Source organism: Perna viridis, chromosome 7 (genome assembly GCF_037379345.1).
Source record: "Perna viridis isolate PV_CMFRI_1.1 ecotype Kerala chromosome 7, ASM3737934v1, whole genome shotgun sequence".
Taxonomy (NCBI): Eukaryota; Metazoa; Mollusca; class Bivalvia; order Mytilida; family Mytilidae; genus Perna; species Perna viridis.
In genome coordinates, this window is record NC_142451.1 from 40,036,385 (window position 1) to 40,059,481 (window position 23,097).

Below are 23,097 nucleotides of genomic sequence, written 5' to 3' on the forward strand. Positions count from 1 at the left end.
ATTGCCAGTGCAGGCTCTACGAGAACAGTTCTACTAGTAGGGTCGGATCTATTGCCAGTGCAGGCTCTACGAGAACAGTACTACTAGTAGGGTCGGATCTATTGCCAGTGCAGGCTCTACGAGAACAGTTCTACTAGTAGGGTCGGATCTATTGCCAGTGCAGGCTCTACGAGAACAGTTCTACTAGTAGGGTCGGATCTATTGCCAGTGCAGGCTCTACGAGAACAGTACTACTAGTAGGGTCGGATCTATTGCCAGTGCAGGCTCTACGAGAACAGTTCTACTAGTAGGGTCGGATCTATTGCCAGTGCAGTCTCTACGAGAACAGTACTACTAGTAGGGTCGGATCTATTGCCAGTGCAGGCTCTACGAGAACAGTACTACTAGTAGGGTCGGATCTATTGCCAGTGCAGGCTCTACGAGAACAGTTCTACTAGTAGGGTCGGATCTATTGCCAGTGCAGGCTCTACGAGAACAGTACTACTAGTAGGGTCGGATCTATTGCCAGTGCAGGCTCTACGAGAACAGTTCTACTAGTAGGGTCGGATCTATTGCCAGTGCAGGCTCTACGAGAACAGTTCTACTAGTAGGGTCGGATCTATTGCCAGTGCAGGCTCTACGAGAACAGTTCTACTAGTAGGGTCGGATCTATTGCCAGTGCAGGCTCTACGAGAACAGTACTACTAGTAGGGTCGGATCTATTGCCAGTGCAGGCTCTACGAGAACAGTTCTACTAGTAGGGTCGGATCTATTGCCAGTGCAGGCTCTACGAGAACAGTTCTACTAGTAGGGTCGGATCTATTGCCAGTGCAGGCTCTACGAGAACAGTACTACTAGTAGGGTCGGATCTATTGCCAGTGCAGGCTCTACGAGAACAGTTCTACTAGTAGGGTCGGATCTATTGCTAGTACTGTTAGAAGAGCTGACTCCAGAACTGTTTAAATCCGTAAAAGAACTGTCCAACTGACAGTTCTAGGACAGTTGTGTGAGAGGTTAGAACTGGTCTCACCTGTAGAGTGCATATATGTAGCTGACGAAGTGGAACACTACTGGTCCTTAATCAATCTAATTAAAATTAAATCTTTAATTACGCTACCCTCCATAGGTATATGTCAGATCGTGTATTTTAATCAGATTGGACTGATATATTGTTGTTATTGCGCAGATCCGAACAAAATGAGGATTATAAGTGCTACTTTTTCACAGCTTGATGGGTTTGACAATGCAAGTTCAGTAGGAAATCAAACTTACTATATATTGATATTCCATCACAAATTTTACAGCGAAAACTTGTTTTTTGTTTAATAATAGATTGTCGGACTAGGGTTGTCGAAGTAGTGAACTGTCGTAGTAATGGGTCGTCGGAATACCACAAAGCCCACGTCTACACAAGCACTTGTTTCTATCAGTTAACATTAAAATTGCTATCAAATAGTTCATATTTATAGAATAGTAAATGATTATTGTGGCTATTTCAAAATGCGGACTAACGAAGGGTAGTAATATGGACCAAGAATATGGTGTACGGAATGGTTCAAAGTATATTTAGTGTTTAGGCGATGTATGTAAACCGATTGATCAACAAAAAGTGTCATTTAATCAACAAAATTTCCGGTTATGCGATAAAATAAACCGATTAATCAATACAAAATGCCGATTGTGCGATTTTTACAGTTTATTAACCGATTAATCACATTTATTGTTGTTCGGTTGAGTATTACTCACAACGTCCTCAGCGGTTCAAAAGTAATAATATTGCATGATCGCTGTTCAGCTTAATATAATTTGAATTGGCAGTAATATGCATAGGTCTGAAATGTGATGATGTTGATCGGTTGTTTTAACTGAATTGAGTGGGGCAACTTACACGAACAGCAAGTTCTTGCAGTTCTTCCAGTAGACAACTTGAATGTAACTTCAATTTGTACTATGATACTATGCCAGCACAAGTCAATCAAGCAAATTTCACAAAACAATCGCATATGCGATATCAATTCTCGATTATTAGGTTTTAGTATCAAATACCGGATATGCGACATTATAAATTATGTCGATTAATCGCCTTTGATACCGGTAAATAAGCTTTTTTATCGCAAACCCACAAATAAATACTTTTGAACCATTTGGTGCACCATACAAGAAAGCAGATATTGCCCGAGCCGTAGGCCATTTAAAAACCCTTTCCATATTGGCTTTCGCCTATATGTATGGAACGACATAGCTGCCATATGGTGCTTAAGCGCTTGTTTCTATCTATGCGGGGAACACTATTAAAAAGGGGGTCGCTAAAAACGGCCATTAGAAACTTTCAGTTAATTTATAGCTACATGTACATGTTGTATAATTGCTAATATTTAACCTTTTTGAAGTCATTAAAGTTGTATTGAACACGTGTATTTCAGGGATATTTTATCATAGGTCCCGTCATCAGCTGTCCTGCCAGTTATATTTTGAATATTTAATTAGGAATGACGGTTATATGTTTTGGTCAATCACGTAGTGCACAATAAATAATCTGCGTAGCAGGTTATTTTGAATAGCGCACTACGGGAATTGAGGTTATTTTAAATAGACCGATAGAATGTAAGTCATTCATTATGATATAATTCAACGAGTGTATCACCAAAAAAAGGTTGATGACGTCAGCTTGTTACTTCTAAAGTTAAATTATAAGGTTTTATTATCAATCGTCATATATTTTGTATAAGACGTGGATGAATTAGTATAATATATTCATATTGGTAAACATGGAGCTTATGTCATGCGTATTTTCCCCAAAGATGTTTAAAACTGATTTTAATCTAGGAAGTAATAATCTAACAATTTCCCCTATATTTGGGATATGCTTGGTCTAGATTTTATGATCTCAAACCTGTTAGTTGAGCTTTCTAACCAGTTAATGATTCAAAAATTTAAGGACGTTTGTGTATCTTAGGAAAAAGGTTGAGTCTGCCACATTTCAATATTCTTCTCAATATCCTTAAATAGGATAATTTTAGTTGTTTTGTCAATTTGGCGAGAAGAATAGAGATAAAATGTAAGACACACATGACGCTATGTTTCAGTGTTGTTCGTAATGAATACTGTTTGATTGCCTTAAGGGTATTCGCTACTCTGTTTAAGAAAAACGAAAATTTCATAGGGTCGTGAAATCTTTTTAAAGGATCTTTCATGCTATAACAATACGAACAGGAAAAAAAATGATGCGTCAGTGAGCTTGCTTATGAGATATAATCATTTGAAATTTTGCATTGCGGGAAAGGGATTTCTCTTCATTTTCGATAGGTTTTGCCTTGGTAGTTTTTATCTATTAAAAACTCTGAAGAAATGGCAAGGATTTCAAAAAGCTTCAAAACAACATTGTTAGATGTGTTTAATGAAAATATGAAAAGAAAAGTGGGGGCCACCGGGCAAAAAATATTTATGCTAAGAAATGAATAAAACCAGAGGAGTCTGAAAATCTGACAAAAATGGCGAACATGAGCAGATAACATCACTTAACATTCTTTTACATAAGAATTCGTATTCCTAATTATTTTGTCAGCTTTTTTTTTTTCACACTCCATGTTTTGGGTGAAGTCCCAAGTACAATTTTACTTTTTGGTAAAGCCCAAATTCCATGGAATTTGATGCAAAAGTACGGCTGTTTTGAAATGTTATATCCATGGATTTGTCTGCCTAAGTTCACTGTAAAAATGACCAAAATCCCAAGTCCAAAAAGGGGGATGATACCCTCTTTTATAGTAATGTCATTTCTGTTGCGAAGTGATTTCAGTGCCAGCCATTCAGACTTATTCATATCGGTAACGCAGTGCAAAATTGCGAGGAAACTAGTGGTAGAGGTTAAAACGAACAACACAATCATAAGTTAAATGTTCTAATGAATATGATAAATTGCAAAGGTTGCAAAATATATTACAATGCGGTATCCACAAAATGTCATTATCGGGAGTCAGAATTTCAGTAAAATAGCATACAATATTATGATTCAAGTTCAAAAATCCATAAGGTTTTCCATACAAAACCAACAGAAATATTCCAATTGAAAGTCTGGCAAGTACAATTCGGCGTCCGTACCTTAGCTATCGGATTTCCGAACTGTCCATCATAACAATTTGTAAAACAAACTCTGTTTTGACAGATATGTTATCATGCCAACTTAATGGATTATGAAATACAGTGAAGTACATATATGCTCAGATATCAACCAACATGGATAGGAAAAGGGGATTAACCGCTCTCTAAATTTCACAAAAACTCTAATTGACACAAGGGGTATTATGTAAGAATTACTTAATCCTTTTTTATAAACACAAAATGGAATGTGTTAAAAAGAAATCTACTTGTGCAAACAAAATACAAGCCGCCGAAAGAGTTCATTTTGTCCTTTAAATACTGAGCGACACTCGTATTATGAAATTTTCTATAGTAAATCAGATTTTATCCAGTTCCATATTTTGGTTTTGAAAATGTAAGTTCCGATTGCATTATCTGCAAAAGGTCATTCTCCCAAGTCAGGGTTTCGAGTTCACCCTCGCTCCCTCAAACCCCTGACATCACTCATTCATACGTTGCGGGTATTGTCCAGCGCCATCTAGTGAGTTACTTAAATTTAACCCGGATCCAAAATCCAATCAAATCACTCGTAATAGAAACTCTTCGATATAACTTACAAAGTGGCTACATATAACGTTATTTTTTCAGTAACGACTCTAAACAGAATCTACAGTTATCATTTTTGCTCATATTGCATCATTTGTGACATCATACAACTTTCTATATCGTTACTATATCGGATCGTCCATTACCTCGTATTATTGTTTACCTTTTATGTTAAATCGATTTTCATTGGTGCTTCTCATCCGGAGAAGCAACCAATCGGAATTGGCTGGACGATACCCGCTAAATATGAACGATTTGTGTCAGGGGTTTGAGGGAGCGAGGGTGGACTCAAAACCCTGACTTGGGAGGACGCAAAAGGTGGTTTATAACTTAAAGTTGACATAGAGTGGATGTAGTGGTTTATATATGCCACAATAGCATCTAATTCATATTTAGATGTCGTTTTACAGCTATAAGACTCTAATTCTCTTAGAAGCTTGTTCTTTTTTTTCTGTGCATAACACGTGGGTACGGTGCAAATTTAAGCCCTAATTGCTTGGTGAGATATCAGAAAAAAATACAATGCTATTTTATTGCAGATGATAATTCACAGGTCTGCTTGAATTTTCCTTTCGAATAAATCCTATGTTTTTAGGTCTTGTTTTTTTTATTGTTTCGCTATTTACGTCTGTTAGCCATGACGTTTAAATAAGGCTGGAAAATCATTTGAAGAAGTTTTTTTTTCTGTTTATACAACGGTATCATTTTACCCAATGGCATCATAAAGATGCATGGTTATTGGGTGATTGAAATGATTTTTGGTATAGTTGAATCATAAAGAGTAAAATCTATTAATTTAAATAGCTTAATTGATTAAGATCTAATTACGAACACATATCTCTGTTTTGTGGATTAAACCATAGCAGACGATAGGTCTGTACCACAACTGTGTTATATTATAATTGTTCACATGCACGGGGATAATTTCTAATGAATTCTTGCTGAAAAAGTTTTTCTTAAGTCCTGGTTTAGAGCGGCTTCTTTTCGTGACCCTACTGTCTATTCACTGTTTTTTTGTCGGCCTGTACATAGAGTTTGACTGCATATACAATGTAGCACCCTCTCCGTCCTGAATTTTGTGAGTGTAGCCTCAAATTTCTTTGTTAATAGATAATAGGATAATTTAGGTAATAAAACCTAATATTCAAAATATAACTGGCAGGACAGCTGATAATTGGAGGTCAATGACAAAATATCCATGAAATTTATATAATTATATACATTCAATTACCAATTTAATGACCTTAAAAATGTCAAATATTAGCTATTATGCATTGTACATGCAGCTATATACTAAAGTAGCAGTCTTTGTAAGAATCACGCAAAATCTGAAAACTATAATACATCCCAAAAAAGGCTATATATTTTTATTTTTGTAATTAAGTTGTTTTATGGGTCTATCATATGAAATGTATTATTCATTTAAATCAGCAGTGTAAATCCAATAGATTCTATTGTATTTGAGTGTCATATACAGTTATCTCCCTTAATTTTGAAATATACAGTGCATTCTATATAATTTTTATCTCCTAAGAACACGGGTTATATGAAAAAATGAATATTAATTTCTGTTACTATGGCAATTTAAACAAAATATCAAAAATAAAAATATGTAGGCTGTTTACCCATGAATCACATTTTGCATGATTCTTAGCTGGAGTGCTATACTTAACTGAAAAAGCTTCTGTTACATTCTTGCCAAATCTTTCAGTGTCAATTTATATCAAGAACACTTCAATACTAGCGATTCCTTATATTTAATTTGACAATTTATGATGAATTCAGTTGTGGCGCTGGAACTGTTTGGTTCCACAAATCGGCCATTTTTTTTTTTTTTTTCATTTTTTTAACATGGGCGGGAAAAGCATCGTCAAATAATGAAGAGGTACCAACACATCAATAAAAAAAATACAGTCACAAAATGAAAAAGACATTTAGTACCATCACATAATGACAAAGTTTCACCACATAAAAAAGAAGTATCATCACAAAATGAAGAAGTACCATCACATAATGACATAGTATTATCATATAATGAAAGTCTTCATCATAAGGCAGCTGTGGCGTTCCATATTTATGATATGGATAGGAAAATCAGATTATTAATATATATGATAAAGCAATGCAATTTAATTGTAATTTACATTTCTCAGACCTTATTGTCATGACATCATGTCAAAAATGGTGTGAGTGCATAAACTCATGTAAACAGTTATTTTAACAAGCATCAACAAATCTGTATGGTTATAGGTGAGCTTTTTCGACTGATTGATTGATTGTTGTCTGTTTGAATCAGGACGAGAACAAATTGAAAAAGAATCAATTAAAATTGTAATGTATAAAATGAAAATGGGATCGAGGGACAGGAAGCAAAAAAAAAAAACAAAACTTTTACTGCTACCAGAAAATTGGAGGAATTTGTAGGGCTACAAATTTTGCAATCTGTAGCGGGCGCAAGTAGCCTATTTGGAATGTAAACGACAGATGGTGTATTTACGCGTATGAAGCGTGGCGCTCTTCACACCGTTGGTCCCAGACCAGGTTATTTTCCTCTTATAGTATGTTAAACCCTGAACTGATATGATATCAAATTCACATATCTTAAACACTTCTATAGCTAAGCATCCGATCACTAGCCTTATTTCTAAGGCACCGACATTTTTATACTGAGGTTTGGCGGCAGGGATTATTATGAAAACAAATAAATACTTCCTTTATATAGAACAGTATATACAGACCTGCCGCTGGATGGGTCTGTTTTTTTTTCTACAGTTAAAATAGATGATTGGGTCATAATTTTTTCCCTTTCCTATGTTAATGTGCAGTCATTAATCAATGGGTCATTTTCCTTCAAAATTATTCTACAATTTATAATTAATTTTTTTTTACAATCTACCGGAGACCTAAATGGTCTCTTAATTCAAGAAGATGTTAGGTACACAGATCTAGAGAGTGTACGCAACATAATTTCTCTGGTACACAGTTATAGAATATATGATTGGCTATGTATTTCTTGCAGACAAATTTATGAATGGGGGTGTTTTTCCAGCTCCAGCTGCACCCCGTACCAAATTTTAACAAAAAGTGACCCCCACCCCCCTCCCCCCGGCCGTGCTCACCCTATCTGTATATATGAAGTGACTTCCCGGTCATGGACACGTAGATCTCATTCTGTATGATCTGTAACAATACATAAAGGGCAAGGCTAGCACTCGTCTTTTTGGTGACTGTACATATTTGTTTTCAATTTCTATAAATTCTTTAGAGTATTATCAAAAGCCTCCACTAACTGCGGTTATCAGTTATTTTAAGTCCCAAGATCTCGAAAATAGGCCATCTGCGCATTCCGCCGTTTTCGTTTGACTGTAGGTTACAGACCACCAATTCAACCAATGAGCATTTGGAACGTACGCAAAAATAGTCCTACGCAGAAATTACCCCTGTTCCTCATAGTGCTGTGAAAAAAGTTCTCATCTTATTTTAAAAATTTAAACAGTTTCTGAAAGGAAAAACATTTCTGTACATTTTATAGGTGCATTTTGCTTCTTGTGATGTGAAGCCTAATCTCCATAATGATTTTTAAATATACCCCTATCTTGTGAAAACACTGGGATTTCCCATACTATTTATAGACCCTTCACTTCCGGTGACCAGTACTGCACTGCAAGTCTGCTAACCCCACATGCCATTCTGAGGATTGTGAGCTGACATATGTAGAATCATGCTGATATATAGTCATCTGCAGGTTAAAGTTAAGGTAAAGTCCAGAGAAGCCATTGAATATTGTGAAATTAGCATAGAAGCCTATGGGAAGTGGAATTAGTGGTTTTTAGCCTGTAGATAAACATGATAGATAAAGGTGATGAATTACATGGGTATTTGAGAACTGAGTAACGATTAATCGTGCGAAATCTATAAAATGAGAAAAAATATTTAGATGACGTATGAATTTTAATAATGTGACTATCTGTTTCCAAGAAAAGTACAGCATATACTTGTTTTTAATATATATGCTGGTGATTATATTTTAAGCACGCTTTTAAATACATATACCTAATTTTAATAGGTTATATATCATATATATTGAGATAGTAATATACGATTGTTTGTATATGTATTATACATTGGAAGTGATTGCTTTAACTCTATATAGCATACCCTTTACCACACCCCTAAGCCTTTATCGAAAACCCACTTGAAACGCACTTGATGTATAGTTGAAATATATGATATGATTAACAGATTAACAAACTTGTAAATCATAACATATCAAAATCAGTATGACTTGCAATATCAACCCTCGACCTATATCATCCCTCAAAGCAGGGTAGATACACTCAGCACACCAAAGAAATTCCAAATATACATGAGTGTCAAGAAATCATTCAAACTAATTATTTAAGAGTCTCATTTGGCCCAAACCGATCCCAAAATACCTTTTTGTACAACAGTAAAATACTTTCAGTTGTATAATGGCATCAAGCGGCCATCGCCGTCTTCGTTCACTGACATTTCATATTTGGACAGTAACTTGTGTACTAAGTATCTATGAAATCGTTCAACAAGGTACCATACCAAAAAGGTAAATTTCATAGATTATTGGGATTGTAACCATATAGGAATATAAAGGCCCAAAAGGGACTTGAAACAAGCATTTCTTGATGTCCAGACAACGTTGTGTATCTTAGTTCATGGGCTAGGACATCACGTTCAAAGAAACTAAATATACGTATAGGTACTACCATTTAGTCTCATGTCTCAGCTTCCAGGTGGTACTAAGAAAATTTCAGTAATACCTACGATTTTTTAATACAAAGACAAATATATACTCCTACCCCAACGAAAAATCGCTTAAATTGACGTGAATAGTCAAAACTCCTAGAATATGCTTCAGTAAAAAAATGCTTTATTTTGGTTCCTGCTTTGATCCATCACAGTCAATACATCTGATCTCGAGGTTCGTTTAATTCATGTGCGCGATTTTCAGTAAGAATTTATCAAAATTTGCCAAGAAATAGGACTTTCGATTTTTACATAAAAAGTCGCATAAAGTCGACTCTACAAGTTGTTGCTCGACCGAAACGTCTCAAACTTGGTATCATACGACATATAATTGAATTTTGTACATCATAAAACCACAAACAACTAACTTTCATGAGAGAATTTTCAAAAAAAAAAAGTTTAAAAAAAAAAATTACCCCTTCCAATAAAATATTTGTGTCGATAAAATGCATTGTACAGTAAGCTAAATAAAGGGGCTTTGTCTGCCTTTCTTAAAACAAATTCTTATAGTTTATATTTTATTGCCCATCTTTCAATGACAAATGATTATTTGAGAATGAATTGTTCGAAATCAACTTGATAAATTATAAAATATTACTATAACAGGATCTATAAAGCGTGAATCTTATCCGTGCGCCGACTATCTCTACTCAATTTACAGCAAATGTGATAAGTTAGACCAGTCGATATCTGGACCTGCGTCTCATTGCAGCTGTGACATAGTTGCTGAGGAAAATTCGACGAAAGAGGTATTACAGACGGAGATACGGAACTACAAAACATGATTCCCATAGAATTTAGGGAATCAAAATGTCCAGCTTTTAAATGAGCCCAAGTAATAAATATTTGAACTTTTTCAATAAAGTCTAATTAGGTGTAAAATTGCCACCCCTGTTGAGGTGGAGGTATTTTATTCAGGGGAAGGGGTGACAATTTTTTTTGTAAGTAGGAGGTAAAATTGTACTTGCAAATCATATGTTGGTTGATGAGTCGGGTAATTTCATCCTAATATGCACGTACATTGTTTTATCTGTTTCAATATTGTATCACAAGCTATCATTCCAAAATGGAGGACTGGAATTGATTTTGGGAGAGTTGTGACATGGACCGTTACGGATCTAGTGGTCACTCCGAGTCTTGTCAAATTCGTATTCTGTATCATAAATGTTTAATTGCAATCAAAAATCAGAGCTATGTCGAGCTTAAATGGTGTATCCACATTGTCCCAAATCTTCAGGGTTCGATTTCTGTGGTCCATTTTATTGTTGTAATTTACCGTGAGTAACAATTCCGGTAACAATTTCAAAAAGATCAAAACAATTTTACTCATATTGCTGTCCAGAAAATGAAACGTGCTGGTTTTTTTACTCTTTGAAGGCGGCCCTTATTCTTAACAGGAAGGGCAATAACCCGGTCACCAAAATCATTTCCTAGTTTTCTTTGTGATATGGATTTTATAGAGATTTATGGGCAAGTCGGTGGAAAAAGGATTGGGTTCTGGCTCCGGATTCCTTATCATTAACGGTTATTATAAGTAAATAAACCATCACCCCAATACCACACACACACACCTTTCTTTCCATGGTATGGAACCATTTGGTTTGAGATTCATAAAACATATGATTGTGTTCAAGTTTTTGTCCGGAAAATATAAGCAAATGTTGATTCCTGAGTAATGAAGATCTGATAAGTAAAAAAAGCATTTTCATGCCATCTCTTGCTCACGGACGTATAAAGAAGCAGGTTACTATTTTCTAAATATAGGTGGTGCAGAAAATGAATAAGGTAATCATAAGACATTAACTATTTGCCGTATTTGTCAAATTTACACATGAAAATGACAAATTTCTAATAGAAAGGGGGTGCAAACCCCCTGCACCCACCTCCTCCTGGACCATTCACTAGCTAGAGAAAAAGAAAATCAACAAAAAGACATTTGAAATAGCGAAATGATTTATACTAGAATTTTTTTCTTCGATGCAAGAAAAAGGTCAGGCGAATATTTGTGTGAATCACAGCACTATTGGTCCTTACAGATTATAACATTGATATGCACTTATAAAAAATCTATTTATATATTTGCTTGGCGGAACTTTTTTTTATATCTCAAGCACATGATCAAAATGATAAATATTTATGTTTCGTTTCGCCGTTCAGAATTTCATTTAACATTTCGTTTCACAGTTTAGAAGTGTACATGTCCGCATTAAAAAATTGTCATGGCGGCGTCAGATGAAGGTAAGCAGTGGCGTAGCTTGCATGTACATGAGTACTTTGATTTCAAATTGGGAACTACCTCCAGGGGAAAAGCCTTATTCAGTAGTAATTTAAGGCAAACAATACCACTAAGTCCAATGTAGAATTATTATAATATATATTTTAAAGGTTCTTTAAAGCTTTTAATCAAAAATAAATATGTAAGTACATAGCATGCTGAAACACACAAGCATTACATGACACATTTGAAGGTACATATTTCAGTGAATAGTTTTATTTTTTCATAGCTTTCATTAGTATTACTCTCATTTGTCTGTATATGTGAAAAAAAAGGTAATTATGCAACTTTTGCATTAAACAACTATATTAGGGGTCATTATAGAATACTGTTTAAACTTTAAATGAGAATTGACCATTTTCAGTGATAATGGGAAACTATTTTTGGTAGCTCAATGTTCCCAAACCCTTTTTGTTGTATAGATTGCTTATATTTTTAAACAGTAAAATTTTAGTTCAACATGATTATGGATTGTTATAGTTGAGGTTCACTTTTAAGCTTGTAAAAAAGCAAGTGTATGGAGTTTTAACCCCTCATGCCTTAAAGTATTGAAGTAAAATGATTTAAAACTCCCCTCACTAGATTTTTAAATCATATTAGTTTATGGTGAATAGAAAATTCTCTAATTCTAACACATTTTATACAGATTAAGGGAAATGTCAAGTAATCCCTAATTCGTAAGCTTAGAAGATAGTGTTGGAATCAAATATACTGTATTTACTCATTTGCATTACATTTTGAATAATAAATATTGTTACAAAAATGTATATTGTTGTATTATTGGTTTTTTTTTTAATCCATGTTTAATAGTATATCATTAATGCCTTACATATTTGAAAATGTTGACTTTTTTGCTATGTTGATTTGCTTAAAACTCTGAAGTAAAAGTATACAGATGTAAAGGAAATAGAAAATTATGTCCATCTTTAATAAAATTGGTTAAAAAACAGGACTTTCTCAAATACAAAAGCAGTGCCAGGAAATGGATGGATTGCAGGATATTGCACCAAATACCCCAGAGCTTCTGGGGGTCTTGAACGGCCCCAGACCCCGGCCGTGAAGGTCGTGCCCCGATTGAACGTAACCCCCCCCCCTTAAACATTTCTGGCTACGGGCATGGTAAAAGGCGACTGAGTAGTGCTGAGAGACCTAGCCGGGGCTAGGCGCTCTGCCCAAATGGCAACTGGGATGTGTGCCCCAGGTGGTGGAACGGGGTACCCCTGGCATGTTACATGCTGGGATTGTCAGGCTATAAAGCGGAAAACCTGACCGACAACCATAGTGGTGCACCTTGTTGCGAAAGATGCCACCTTCCTCGCACATTAAAGAACCCAGCTGTCATATTCGATAGGAGTAGGAACCTTTGCGCTCCGCCACAGGAGGCTAAATTCCCTGACCCAACCCATACCTCCCGTTTACGTTGTGGCAAACAAAAGTTATCGACCCTATTATCCTTGCGTCCCATACCTTTTTAGCTCACCTGGCCGAAGGACAGGTTAGCTGTTGCCATCACTTGGCGTCTGTCGTCGTCTTAACAATTTTTCAAAACTCTTCTCCTCTGACACTACTTGACTAATTGTAACCAAACTTAGTACGAATGTTCCTTGGGGTATCCTGCATAAAACTGATGTGGAATTTTTTATCCGTCAAAAAACATGGCGGCTGTTACTAAAAATAGAACATAAGGGGTCAGACAGCAGTTTTTCGCATATATCTCCAAAGCCGTAAGGTTTAGCCAATTCTGAAAATGGGGTAAGATTATCCTTATTATGAGAACTACAAAAGTCTTCAGGGATCAAAGTTGTCAGACGACTCTTTGTATTACCCTTGAAAGGGGAAGACTGATGTCTTTTTTTTACAGTTTTCAGCTAATATCTTTGAAACTATGATTGATTAAAAGAAACGATCAATTATTGAAATGATCATATGATAAGTCCTACCAAAGACTTCCTGAGTCAAAAATGTTGGACAACTTCATGTTAATTTTTTTGCCTTTGAAATGCAAAATTCAACCAGTTGAGCGATTCAGGCTCCTGGGAGCCTCTTGTTTCATTTCATCATTATCATTTCATGTTCATTTTGTCATTTATTTCAAGTTCATCGCCTGAATATAGCTGAAATGCTGCTACTCAGGCATTAAACCCCAATAATCAATCAAACAATCCATTTTTTGAAATTATAGGAAGTTTCGGTTCAAACGACTAATTGTTTCTGTTTCTCTTCCACTGTTTCAATGAACTCGTATCAATACAGGCTAAAAACCACTAATTCCACTTCCCATAGGCTTCTATGCTAATTTCACAATATTCAATGGCTTCTCTGGACTTTACCTTAACTTTAACCTGCAGATGACTATATATCAGCATGATTCTACATATGTCAGCTCACAATCCTCAGAATGGCATGTGGGGTTAGCAGACTTGCAGTGCAGTACTGGTCACCGGAAGTGAAGGGTCTATAAATAGCATGGGAAATCCCAGTGTTTTCACAAGATAGGGGTATATTTAAAAATCATTATGGAGATTAGGCTTCACATCACAAGAAGCAAAATGCACCTATAAAATGTACAGAAATGTTTTTCCTTTCAGAAACTGTTTAAATTTTTAAAATAAGATGAGAATTTTTTTCACAGCACTATGAGGAACAGGGGTAATTTCTGCGTAGGACTATTTTTGCGTACGTTCCAAATGCTCATTGGTTGAATTGGTGGTCTGTAACCTAAAGAGTCACTTTTTGTCTTAGAAAAAATAAATAGCTATACAGGTATCTTCCTACACACATACTGAATGCATTTGCAAAGTTTCAGTGAAATGTGACAAGCACTTTTTTAAATATTTGATTTTTAAATATAGGGTAACCAAGTTGTGCAAGCAAAAAAGTGAAAATATTCTACCATACTGAAATGCATTAAATATTTGCAAAGAACTTTTTCTGACTTTTCAAATAAAAAATATCAATCACAACTTGTTTTTTAACAATATTAATGAAGAAATAGTTTTAAAAGTAATCATTTTCTGAGAAATTGGTCTATTTTTAAAAATTTATTTCTGACATGCCTCCCCCTTTTTCTTGATCACATGTCAAAAATCCTAAATCTTTAAATTTTCACAAAAGGTGATATATTTGGCTTTAAATTTGTAAATACAGTGTTTTCACATTAAAACATGACCAGTAAAGGGCACCTAAAGCAAAAAAAGTGCTCAATAATGGATTTTCCATGTTGCCATAGGGGAATGCTTATATGGCCTTAACCGCAGTAATGAAAGTGAGTTTTTCCTCATTTCTAACCTAATTTTTGCTCAAATCTACACAAAACTTGATTTCAAGTGCTTATTACTACCATATTTAGGTAAATATAGCCCTCAAAGTTTAATATTTGATATTTTTACTAAATTTTCTACACTTTTTACAAGATAGGACATAAAAATCAGCCAAAAAGACCAATTTTCCATAATTTGGACCTATAACTTAAAAAAATGCATATTTTGAAGGATTTTTGTAGTGTATTCCTCTCATGGCAAAGTTAACAAGATCTTCAAGTAGTTTAAAGCTATTTCAAGAAACTTTTCATTTTGCCATGGCTTCAGCTTAAGGCTAAAAACCACTAATTCCACTTCCCATAGGCTTCTATGCTAATTTCACAATATTCAATGGCTTCTCTGGACTTTACCTTAACTTTAACCTGCAGATGACTATATATCAGCATGATTCTACATATGTCAGCTCACAATCCTCAGAATGGCATGTGGGGTTAGCAGACTTGCAGTGCAGTACTGGTCACCGGAAGTGAAGGGTCTATAAATAGCATGGGAAATCCCAGTGTTTTCATAAGATAGGGGTATATTTAAAAATCATTATGGAGATTAGGCTTCACATCACAAGAAGCAAAATGCACCTATAAAATGTACAGAAATGTTTTTCCTTTCAGAAACTGTTTAAATTTTTAAAATAAGATGAGAATTTTTTTCACAGCACTATGAGGAACAGGGGTAATTTCTGCGTAGGACTATTTTTGCGTACGTTCCAAATGCTCATTGGTTGAATTGGTGGTCTGTAACCTACATTTGCTGACAAAATTGTTAAGGCAAACGTGTATGTGGCAAGGCAAAATATATGGACACATTTCTTGAACAATATATGTATTTTAAACATTCGACGGTCTTTGTCTGTAGAGAACCTGCGAAGAACATTTCCCCTCTCATCTTCACCCATTGTCGATTTAGCCTACGTAACACTGAGAATGACCCTTCACAAGGAACATATCTTACTGGCATTGTCATCAAGACAGTAAATATGGTGTTAACGTTAGGATAATAATCGGGATCGGCCAATTTGAAAGCTAACGCAGCGCTCAAAGTGTGCTTGTTGGGCCCTGATACTTCTTTACATAGTTTTTTTTTTTCCAGCGTTCAAGCGCGACCGTAAAGCCCATTTCATATGGCAGATCGGGTGCAAATCGTTCCTTGATAGCCGTTATCTCATCGTCTGAAATGTCTGAAACTCTGCATGGAACTAACTTAATGTCAAGAAGGATAGGTGCAGGTTAGAAAATCGTTGTCTTAGCTCGATCAGACAGTGATCAATAAATGAGAAAAACACGTTTAATCGGTAATACTTTCTGCCTCCATTGAATCGGCATGCGCCCTGTTGTTCTCGTAGGTGTAATTTCAATGTCTAGACTATCGCCAATTGCTGTGACTTTCGCCCAAACTTAGATCGAAACACCTCATCTGTTCTGTGATCTTCTACAACTTTGATGCTTGTTTGTGCGTCGGAGTAGGCTTTGACGATATTACATTTCGGGCTTTGAAGTGAAAGTGTCAGTGGCTTTGTAAAACTAAGCACACGATGAGCCGCAATCAACGATACTAGAAAGTTGCTTCTCCCTCATCGTGTGTATAAAAGCCCTGGCAATTGTCTTGGCATCAGTCATAGTACTTTCACTCTCTTCGTCCTCCACTGATATCAGAGCCTTGTATTTTTCTATTACCAATGACAAAGTGTCAATCCTTGCTGATCACCTGGTTTCGCACAACTTTGGTAATTGACGTTTTGAAAAGCTTTACAAATGTTTTAATTGCCTTCATTAACATCTTTCTTTCCTTACAAAACTATCGAAATTGCCATTTTCTTGCATTGCCTGTTTGTCCCACGCGTGACCGCTAAAGGGTATATTGCGCTGCCCGAGTATGATGAAGTCATCTACGATGCTTTTCAAAATTTCCCTGTTTTTGCTAATATTATCCTCGGAATATTCGCTCGAGAATAATTTGACAGGTCATCAACTTGTTTATAATATGCCTTTTTTTTGTGCTATCGAAATACAAAATTTTAACGAACTTGAAATATCATACACATGTTATAAATCAATATGTTAAAGTTATATTGCGGATAAATTCCTGCCTACACAGAACATAATACTTTAGTATACATCTTACTTTTAATTTTTATATGGTATAATATATGAAAATACCCCCCCCCCCCCACCATTTTATTCGCCCCGAAAAAAGTGAGGCAGATGTCTAATTGCCTCAATACACTCGTATGAATTTTATTTATAAATTGCAGTTGAAAGATTTTGGTATGGTATTCTATGTATAATATCGAGCATCCGAAGCGGTGTGAGTTCTACGGATATTACTGTGTACCTGTGTATTTTTAATTTCACACAAGGTTCCCGATATATGGCAAGCCAAAGTGGACAGAAATGCGTATTTATTTTAATTATGAAATATGTATAAATCAATTATAAATATTTATAATTCAATGCAAAGTGGATAAATGCCTTTTTATAAATGATTATAAATATTTATAATTGAATTATTACTATTTATAAATTGAATAAATAAATATTTATAAATGAACATGTAAGCACAGTATAATTGACTTGGATTTATAAATATTTATAATTCAATTCTATCACCAAACAAATAAAAAAATGAGTTGCATATAACGCGATTGGATAAAATGATTCTCTTTTTTATTTTGCTTACTTTTGTCAAAATATGCGCATTTAGTTTTTTCATAAATATATTCCGCCCCACCCACCTCAGGTTCTGAATGAGAAAGTATGAGAATACGGGGGGGGGGTGGTTACTTCCTATATACCGTTAATGTACGGGGTGTGCATTTTTATGGGTTCATTCTTCAGAATTTTTTACATAGATTTTGGTATATTTTTTACTTGGTAGGCATGTGTTTAGTGCCCTTAAAATTGTCGAATGATATCTGACATATTTATGTGTCATTTTACCAAATCATAGATGATGCAATAATCTATACAATTAGTATAATGCGTCACAAGAAAGTTTTGTCAGTTCGCATGTCATTGATTATATCTTCAATATTTTTTTTGATACTTAATATTATATAGAGAAATAAAGTACTGACGATCTTTTTGTTGCAAGGTTTACAATAAGGGGAGGCACCAGCCCAATTTCACTGTTCCCTTCAATAAAATCACCTGTTAAAATTTGAAATTTGTTACAGAACTTAAACAGAAAAACATGCTGATTTCACCTCTTCAAATATTAATTTATCCTGTTGAAATAAAAGTTATCGAAACCCGTGTTGTTGATGTAATAAATTGTTCGCACAAATTCAGGTTTTGATAATGACTTCAAACATAGGTTTGAGAATAATGAATTTGTAAACGGAAGCCACTGTTAAAAGGTAAAAAAGGAACTAAATACAAATGAAATATGAATGAAACATAAATATAAATTAATAAATGTGAGCCAAAATTTTCGGCCTCATGGCCTTCATCAGGGGCAAAAACTAAAAAAAGTAAAACATAGATTTGGATATGGTAATCCAGGCTGAAAAGCTCACATAGGTGTGGGTATACTGCTTTGTTTACACTAAAAATCACTTATCGAAAATGATTGAGAAATCGGTGCACCTGTACCTCTGCAGTCAGGCAAACGTCAGTTCAGCATACATGTATAATCTTTTTTTTTAGGAAATGACCGCAAATTACATCTATTGTCACAAGCTCTACGCTCCTTGGAATTCAATTCAAACATCGTTTAAAAATCAACTGTCCACGGTTCTTGCACTTTCTGTGAGAGCTTGCTGCTGTGTCCAGAGTTAAACCGTATGTCGGAGTAATATTTTTGTTTCACAAGTTTCTCACAAATATTCACAAAAAATCGGTGATTTCATGTTTTATAATAAAAAAAACAAACTAAAAAAAATGAAAAAAAAACAGCTTGTGCTTTGAATGTAATATTAATGTACAAACAAGCAATTGTATGTGGACAAAATTTAATATTTTCAAAGATTTTATTTTCTTGTAGCTATATGTGCCTCATATAATCAACGAACGACTAACTGCGGACCATGTGAATCCAGAAAGGAACAAAGTAAACCAGACTATTGGTGCACGGTATGCGAAGAGGGACTTTGTCTTAATTGTTGCACACACCATAACGCAATGAAACTTCTTCGAAATCATAAAACTATTTCTTTCGAAAAATTTAAAGAATTACAAGGAATGCTTGGTCCTAACAATGTTTTTTGTCATCTACATGGCCGACAATTTGATTTGTATTGTCCAAGCCACGAAGCCTCTTGCTGTTCGAAGTGCACAGAAATGAGTCATTCCTCTTGTAAAGGTATCAAGTCTCTTCAAAGTTTTGCGGCCGAGTACCGTGAATCAACCTCGCTTGATGATATAGCCGAACAATTTGAAATTCTCTTAAACAACCTGAAAAAAGTAGAAACAAATCGAGAAAATGAAAAGAAAAACGTCGCTGAACTTAGTACAAAGGTCAAAATGAGTTTCTTTGAAGTTAGAACTAAAATCATGAATGCATTAGGTAGTATGGAACAGAAATATCTTGCTGAGGCTGAAGTCGAAAAAGTCGAAGAAACGTCTAAAATTGATGATTTTTTGTCAACAATTGCAAACAACAGACTTAGAATAGAAAGACTTAAGGACCAGTTTCTTCAACTGAAGGAGTATGGCAATGATATGCAAGTCTTCATGCGCAGCAGAGAGATTAAGAAAGAGATATTGGCAGAAAATGCATCACTTGAAGCCACGATAAAAGATGGATGTTTTTCAAATATTAAGCCAAAAGTTTTCAGTGGAATGTTGTTTCCACAGAACATCTTTAAGTCTTGGATGTTAACATTTCGTCGCGAACCAGAGAATATTGATCTGGAACCTCTTGCAAAAGAATCAGGGGTCGCCCAGGTTCAGTTGGGATTCGATGGTAAAGTAGGGGCAAAACTTAGGAAAGAAATTGATATTTCACCTTTACAAAATACTTGTAATTGCAATGTCTCGAGTATTATTCACTTGGAAAAAGACACATTACTTTTTACCTCCCGCAACGAAAATAAGGTTATCAAACTACAAAGTGGAGGGTCACAAGAGGTAATTTATGAGGGCAGTCCCTTTTCAATGACTGTATTGTCGCCTTATAAATTTGCAGTTTCTTTTCCCGACCTCTGCCATATAAAACTTATATCAGCAATAAAAATGACGGAAATGCATCAAATCAGACTGGGTAAAGGCTGTCAACCGTGGGGTATCTCCCACAGTCGGGGGTTATTGCTTATTGCTTTCAGATATTGTGGCCTTCAGATCCGAGATTTGCAAGGACAAATTATTAAACAAATTTTGCCATATACTAGTGAGGTATGCGACATATACGTGCATTTGACTGGGAATTTTTTGTACAGTTCAAATTTTGAGGCTGGCCATATTTGTTGTTGGGATCTTAACGGAAATAAACTCTGGACTTTCCGAGATGAACAACTATTAGGAGCTAGAAATATGTGTACCGACATAGATGGTAATTTATTTGTTGCATGTACCGACACTAACAACATCGTATTTCTTTCGAAAGATGGCAAAACTTGCAAAACCGTCATCAGAGTTGAGCAACCTAAAAGTGTCTGTTTTGACATGTCAAAGTCTCTTCTATACGTTTGCAGTCTAACTGGTAAATGGTTGAACTCGTATGAAATTACATACTAGAACTTGTAACTGGAACATTCTTTCTGGAGAATTCACGAAACCAGATGATTCAAAAGAAATCATGAGGTGCATTGATAAAGTTCCTTTGTTTTCGGATTAAATCCTTTTAACTACAAAGTACTTTTATGAAATTTGATATTGAAATTGTATCAACAAAACAGCAAAATGAACTTTAAGCAACAGCTGGTATTTTACTATGGTTACATTTTATAAACAAAAAAGAAGACGCAATGAAACGAGGGCGCATTATCCTATCAATTATTATTTTTTATAAAAACTATGATGTGTATAGAAAGCATTGACTGCTTGCTAAGGTTTATTATTCTGTAGTTTTCCGAGCAATTGAACAAGAGCACCTTACTCTATCAATCTTTTTCCTTTTATTAAAAACTACAGAAACGCAATGTGTACTTGCTAAAACCTGTCTGTCATTATGTATTTCTCTGCGTATCATACTTTCCACCAATGTATACTTGTAAGCTGGTTCTTGTAATAGTCTTCGAAATTGATGGAGTTTCAGAGTTGCTCGTTGTTGCGAAGTTTCATGATATAGCGGCGACAGTTTAGATAAAGATACATTTTACAAACAGTGACATCTTTCAAGATGCACGCATTCTGTGTCCAGATCGATATAAGAGCTTGATCGTGAATGGGGATGTTAAGCAAAGTGAACAACGGATTAGTTACTTTTGCGGTTGTATAATTTTACCACGCTACAAAAGGGGGTTTGTATTAGATATTTGAGGTTACAAAAGATGTAAGATTGAGAGTTAATGAATCTCTATTTAAATCGTATCATAAATGTAACGTTCCAATGGGAAGAATTTGATTGATTTTTGAGGTTATTCTAGTTACCCCTGCTGTTTAGAATATGAGTTGAAAACCCAAAAGCAAACCGTTTATAAAACAACATGTAACTATATAATTTTAATATGTGTGTATGAGTTTCTTTGAAGTTTTATCATAAGGTTTTTTGTCAGTAAAGTCAGGTCTGAAGTGATTATCGCGTTCTTGAAGGAATGGTGGGGCAACATTTTTTTTCTCTAGGCAGTAACTGCAAATTAAATTATTCTGTCGAGTAACCAAAAGTCTTAAATTATCCAAATAAAGATCTTTTCCAAGTTTGTCCATATATTTGTCAGACATTTGATGTTTCAAGGTTTGTCCCTGCAATAATTTGTCGAAAGGTGCAAATTTCACGCACAAAATTAAACAAAACCAAAAAACAAAAGAAAGATAATTATAATTGCATATTTTACATAAAATTCTCATATTAAATATTGAATAAATGGTTACGTTGCTGGAGTCTAGATGAGCAACCTTTCGCTCTTACTTTATTCTTCGCTGTATAATAAATATGATGTTTTGGGGCCAGTTGCAGCCTGCCCTGTGGTATGAGGGTTTCATCGCCGTTCATTGAAGACCCTTGGGTGCCCTTGAGGTGACATTTTTTCATTCCGCTGGCGTTGTTGTCTCCTTGACATATTCACCAAATCCAATCTCGTTATAAATAATAATGTTTTGTAAAATGTAAAGTATGGGAGATCCCACGAACAGTTCATTGCCCTGCATGATCACGCATTTACATACTATCGGATCGATCGTGAAACGGACGGTATACTATTTGAGTCTTTTCAGTTAAGTCGATGAGCATGCACGGTTTATACTTCCGGGATGTGGGATTTGGAGAGTCGATTTGGAATGAAAGAATTTACTTACGGATCCTAGGGTCTTATTTCGAAACAATTAAACATTTTTTAGTGAAGACAGTACGCGTAAAGCCAAAATAACAGGGTGGTCTGAAATAGTCTTATACAAACAAAATTGGAAAACAAATAAATGTAGAAAACTCAGCTGAGGTGGCTGACCGATCCACTATGCACAAGGGACTTTATTTCTTCAGTTTTTAATAATCATTTGAAAAAGTGCAGGCAAATACGGTTACTAACATAATACATTTTTGGCGACAAATTCATTCATGAGGTACCCTTAAATCATATTTGAGTTGATGAGTGTGGATACACACGGGTTATCTCGACCCAAGAGCCTTCGTGTTCACTTGTGCTAATGTTAATATGTTTCAGTACTGTTGTTACAGCAAAGTCTTATTCTTTCATAGACAAAAAGTAACTAAATGCTTTATTATGTTCCAGTACAAAAATGTCTCCCAGTAACCTGTAATAGTAGATCTATGCCACGTGATAAAAATCAAACCTACTAAGTGTCCATTCCGCCACTATCAGGGCGTCGTACTCAATTTTACTGTTAATACTCAAATGTTTGAACATTTTCCAAAACCGGCTATTTTAGCGTTGTTACGTATACTAAAGTGCCATAGTCTTAGAGTAAATATGTTACGCCCTGAAGAAGTTGAGATGAAAAGTATGAT

The 23,097-nt window shown here is 35.1% G+C and overlaps 1 protein-coding gene across 3 annotated transcripts; it reads left to right on the forward strand.

Moving 5' to 3' along the window:
* The first annotated feature begins 11,625 nt into the window (after positions 1-11,625).
* Positions 11,626-21,112, forward strand: LOC148612680 (uncharacterized). 3 transcript variants are annotated; one of them, XM_088594324.1, is made up of 2 exons: positions 11,626-11,682; positions 19,018-21,112. In XM_088594324.1, the coding sequence occupies exons 1-2, from the start codon at positions 11,664-11,666 to the stop codon at positions 20,706-20,708; spliced, it is 1,710 nt and encodes a 569-aa protein (XP_088450450.1). In that variant the 5' UTR covers positions 11,626-11,663; the 3' UTR covers positions 20,709-21,112. The 3 variants fall into 3 exon arrangements, with proteins under 3 accessions (XP_088450450.1, XP_088450451.1, XP_088450452.1); XM_088594325.1 differs by lacking the exon at positions 11,626-11,682 and adding an exon at positions 17,349-17,430; XM_088594326.1 differs by lacking the exon at positions 11,626-11,682 and adding an exon at positions 18,179-18,815.
* Positions 21,113-23,097: the final 1,985 nt, after the last annotated feature.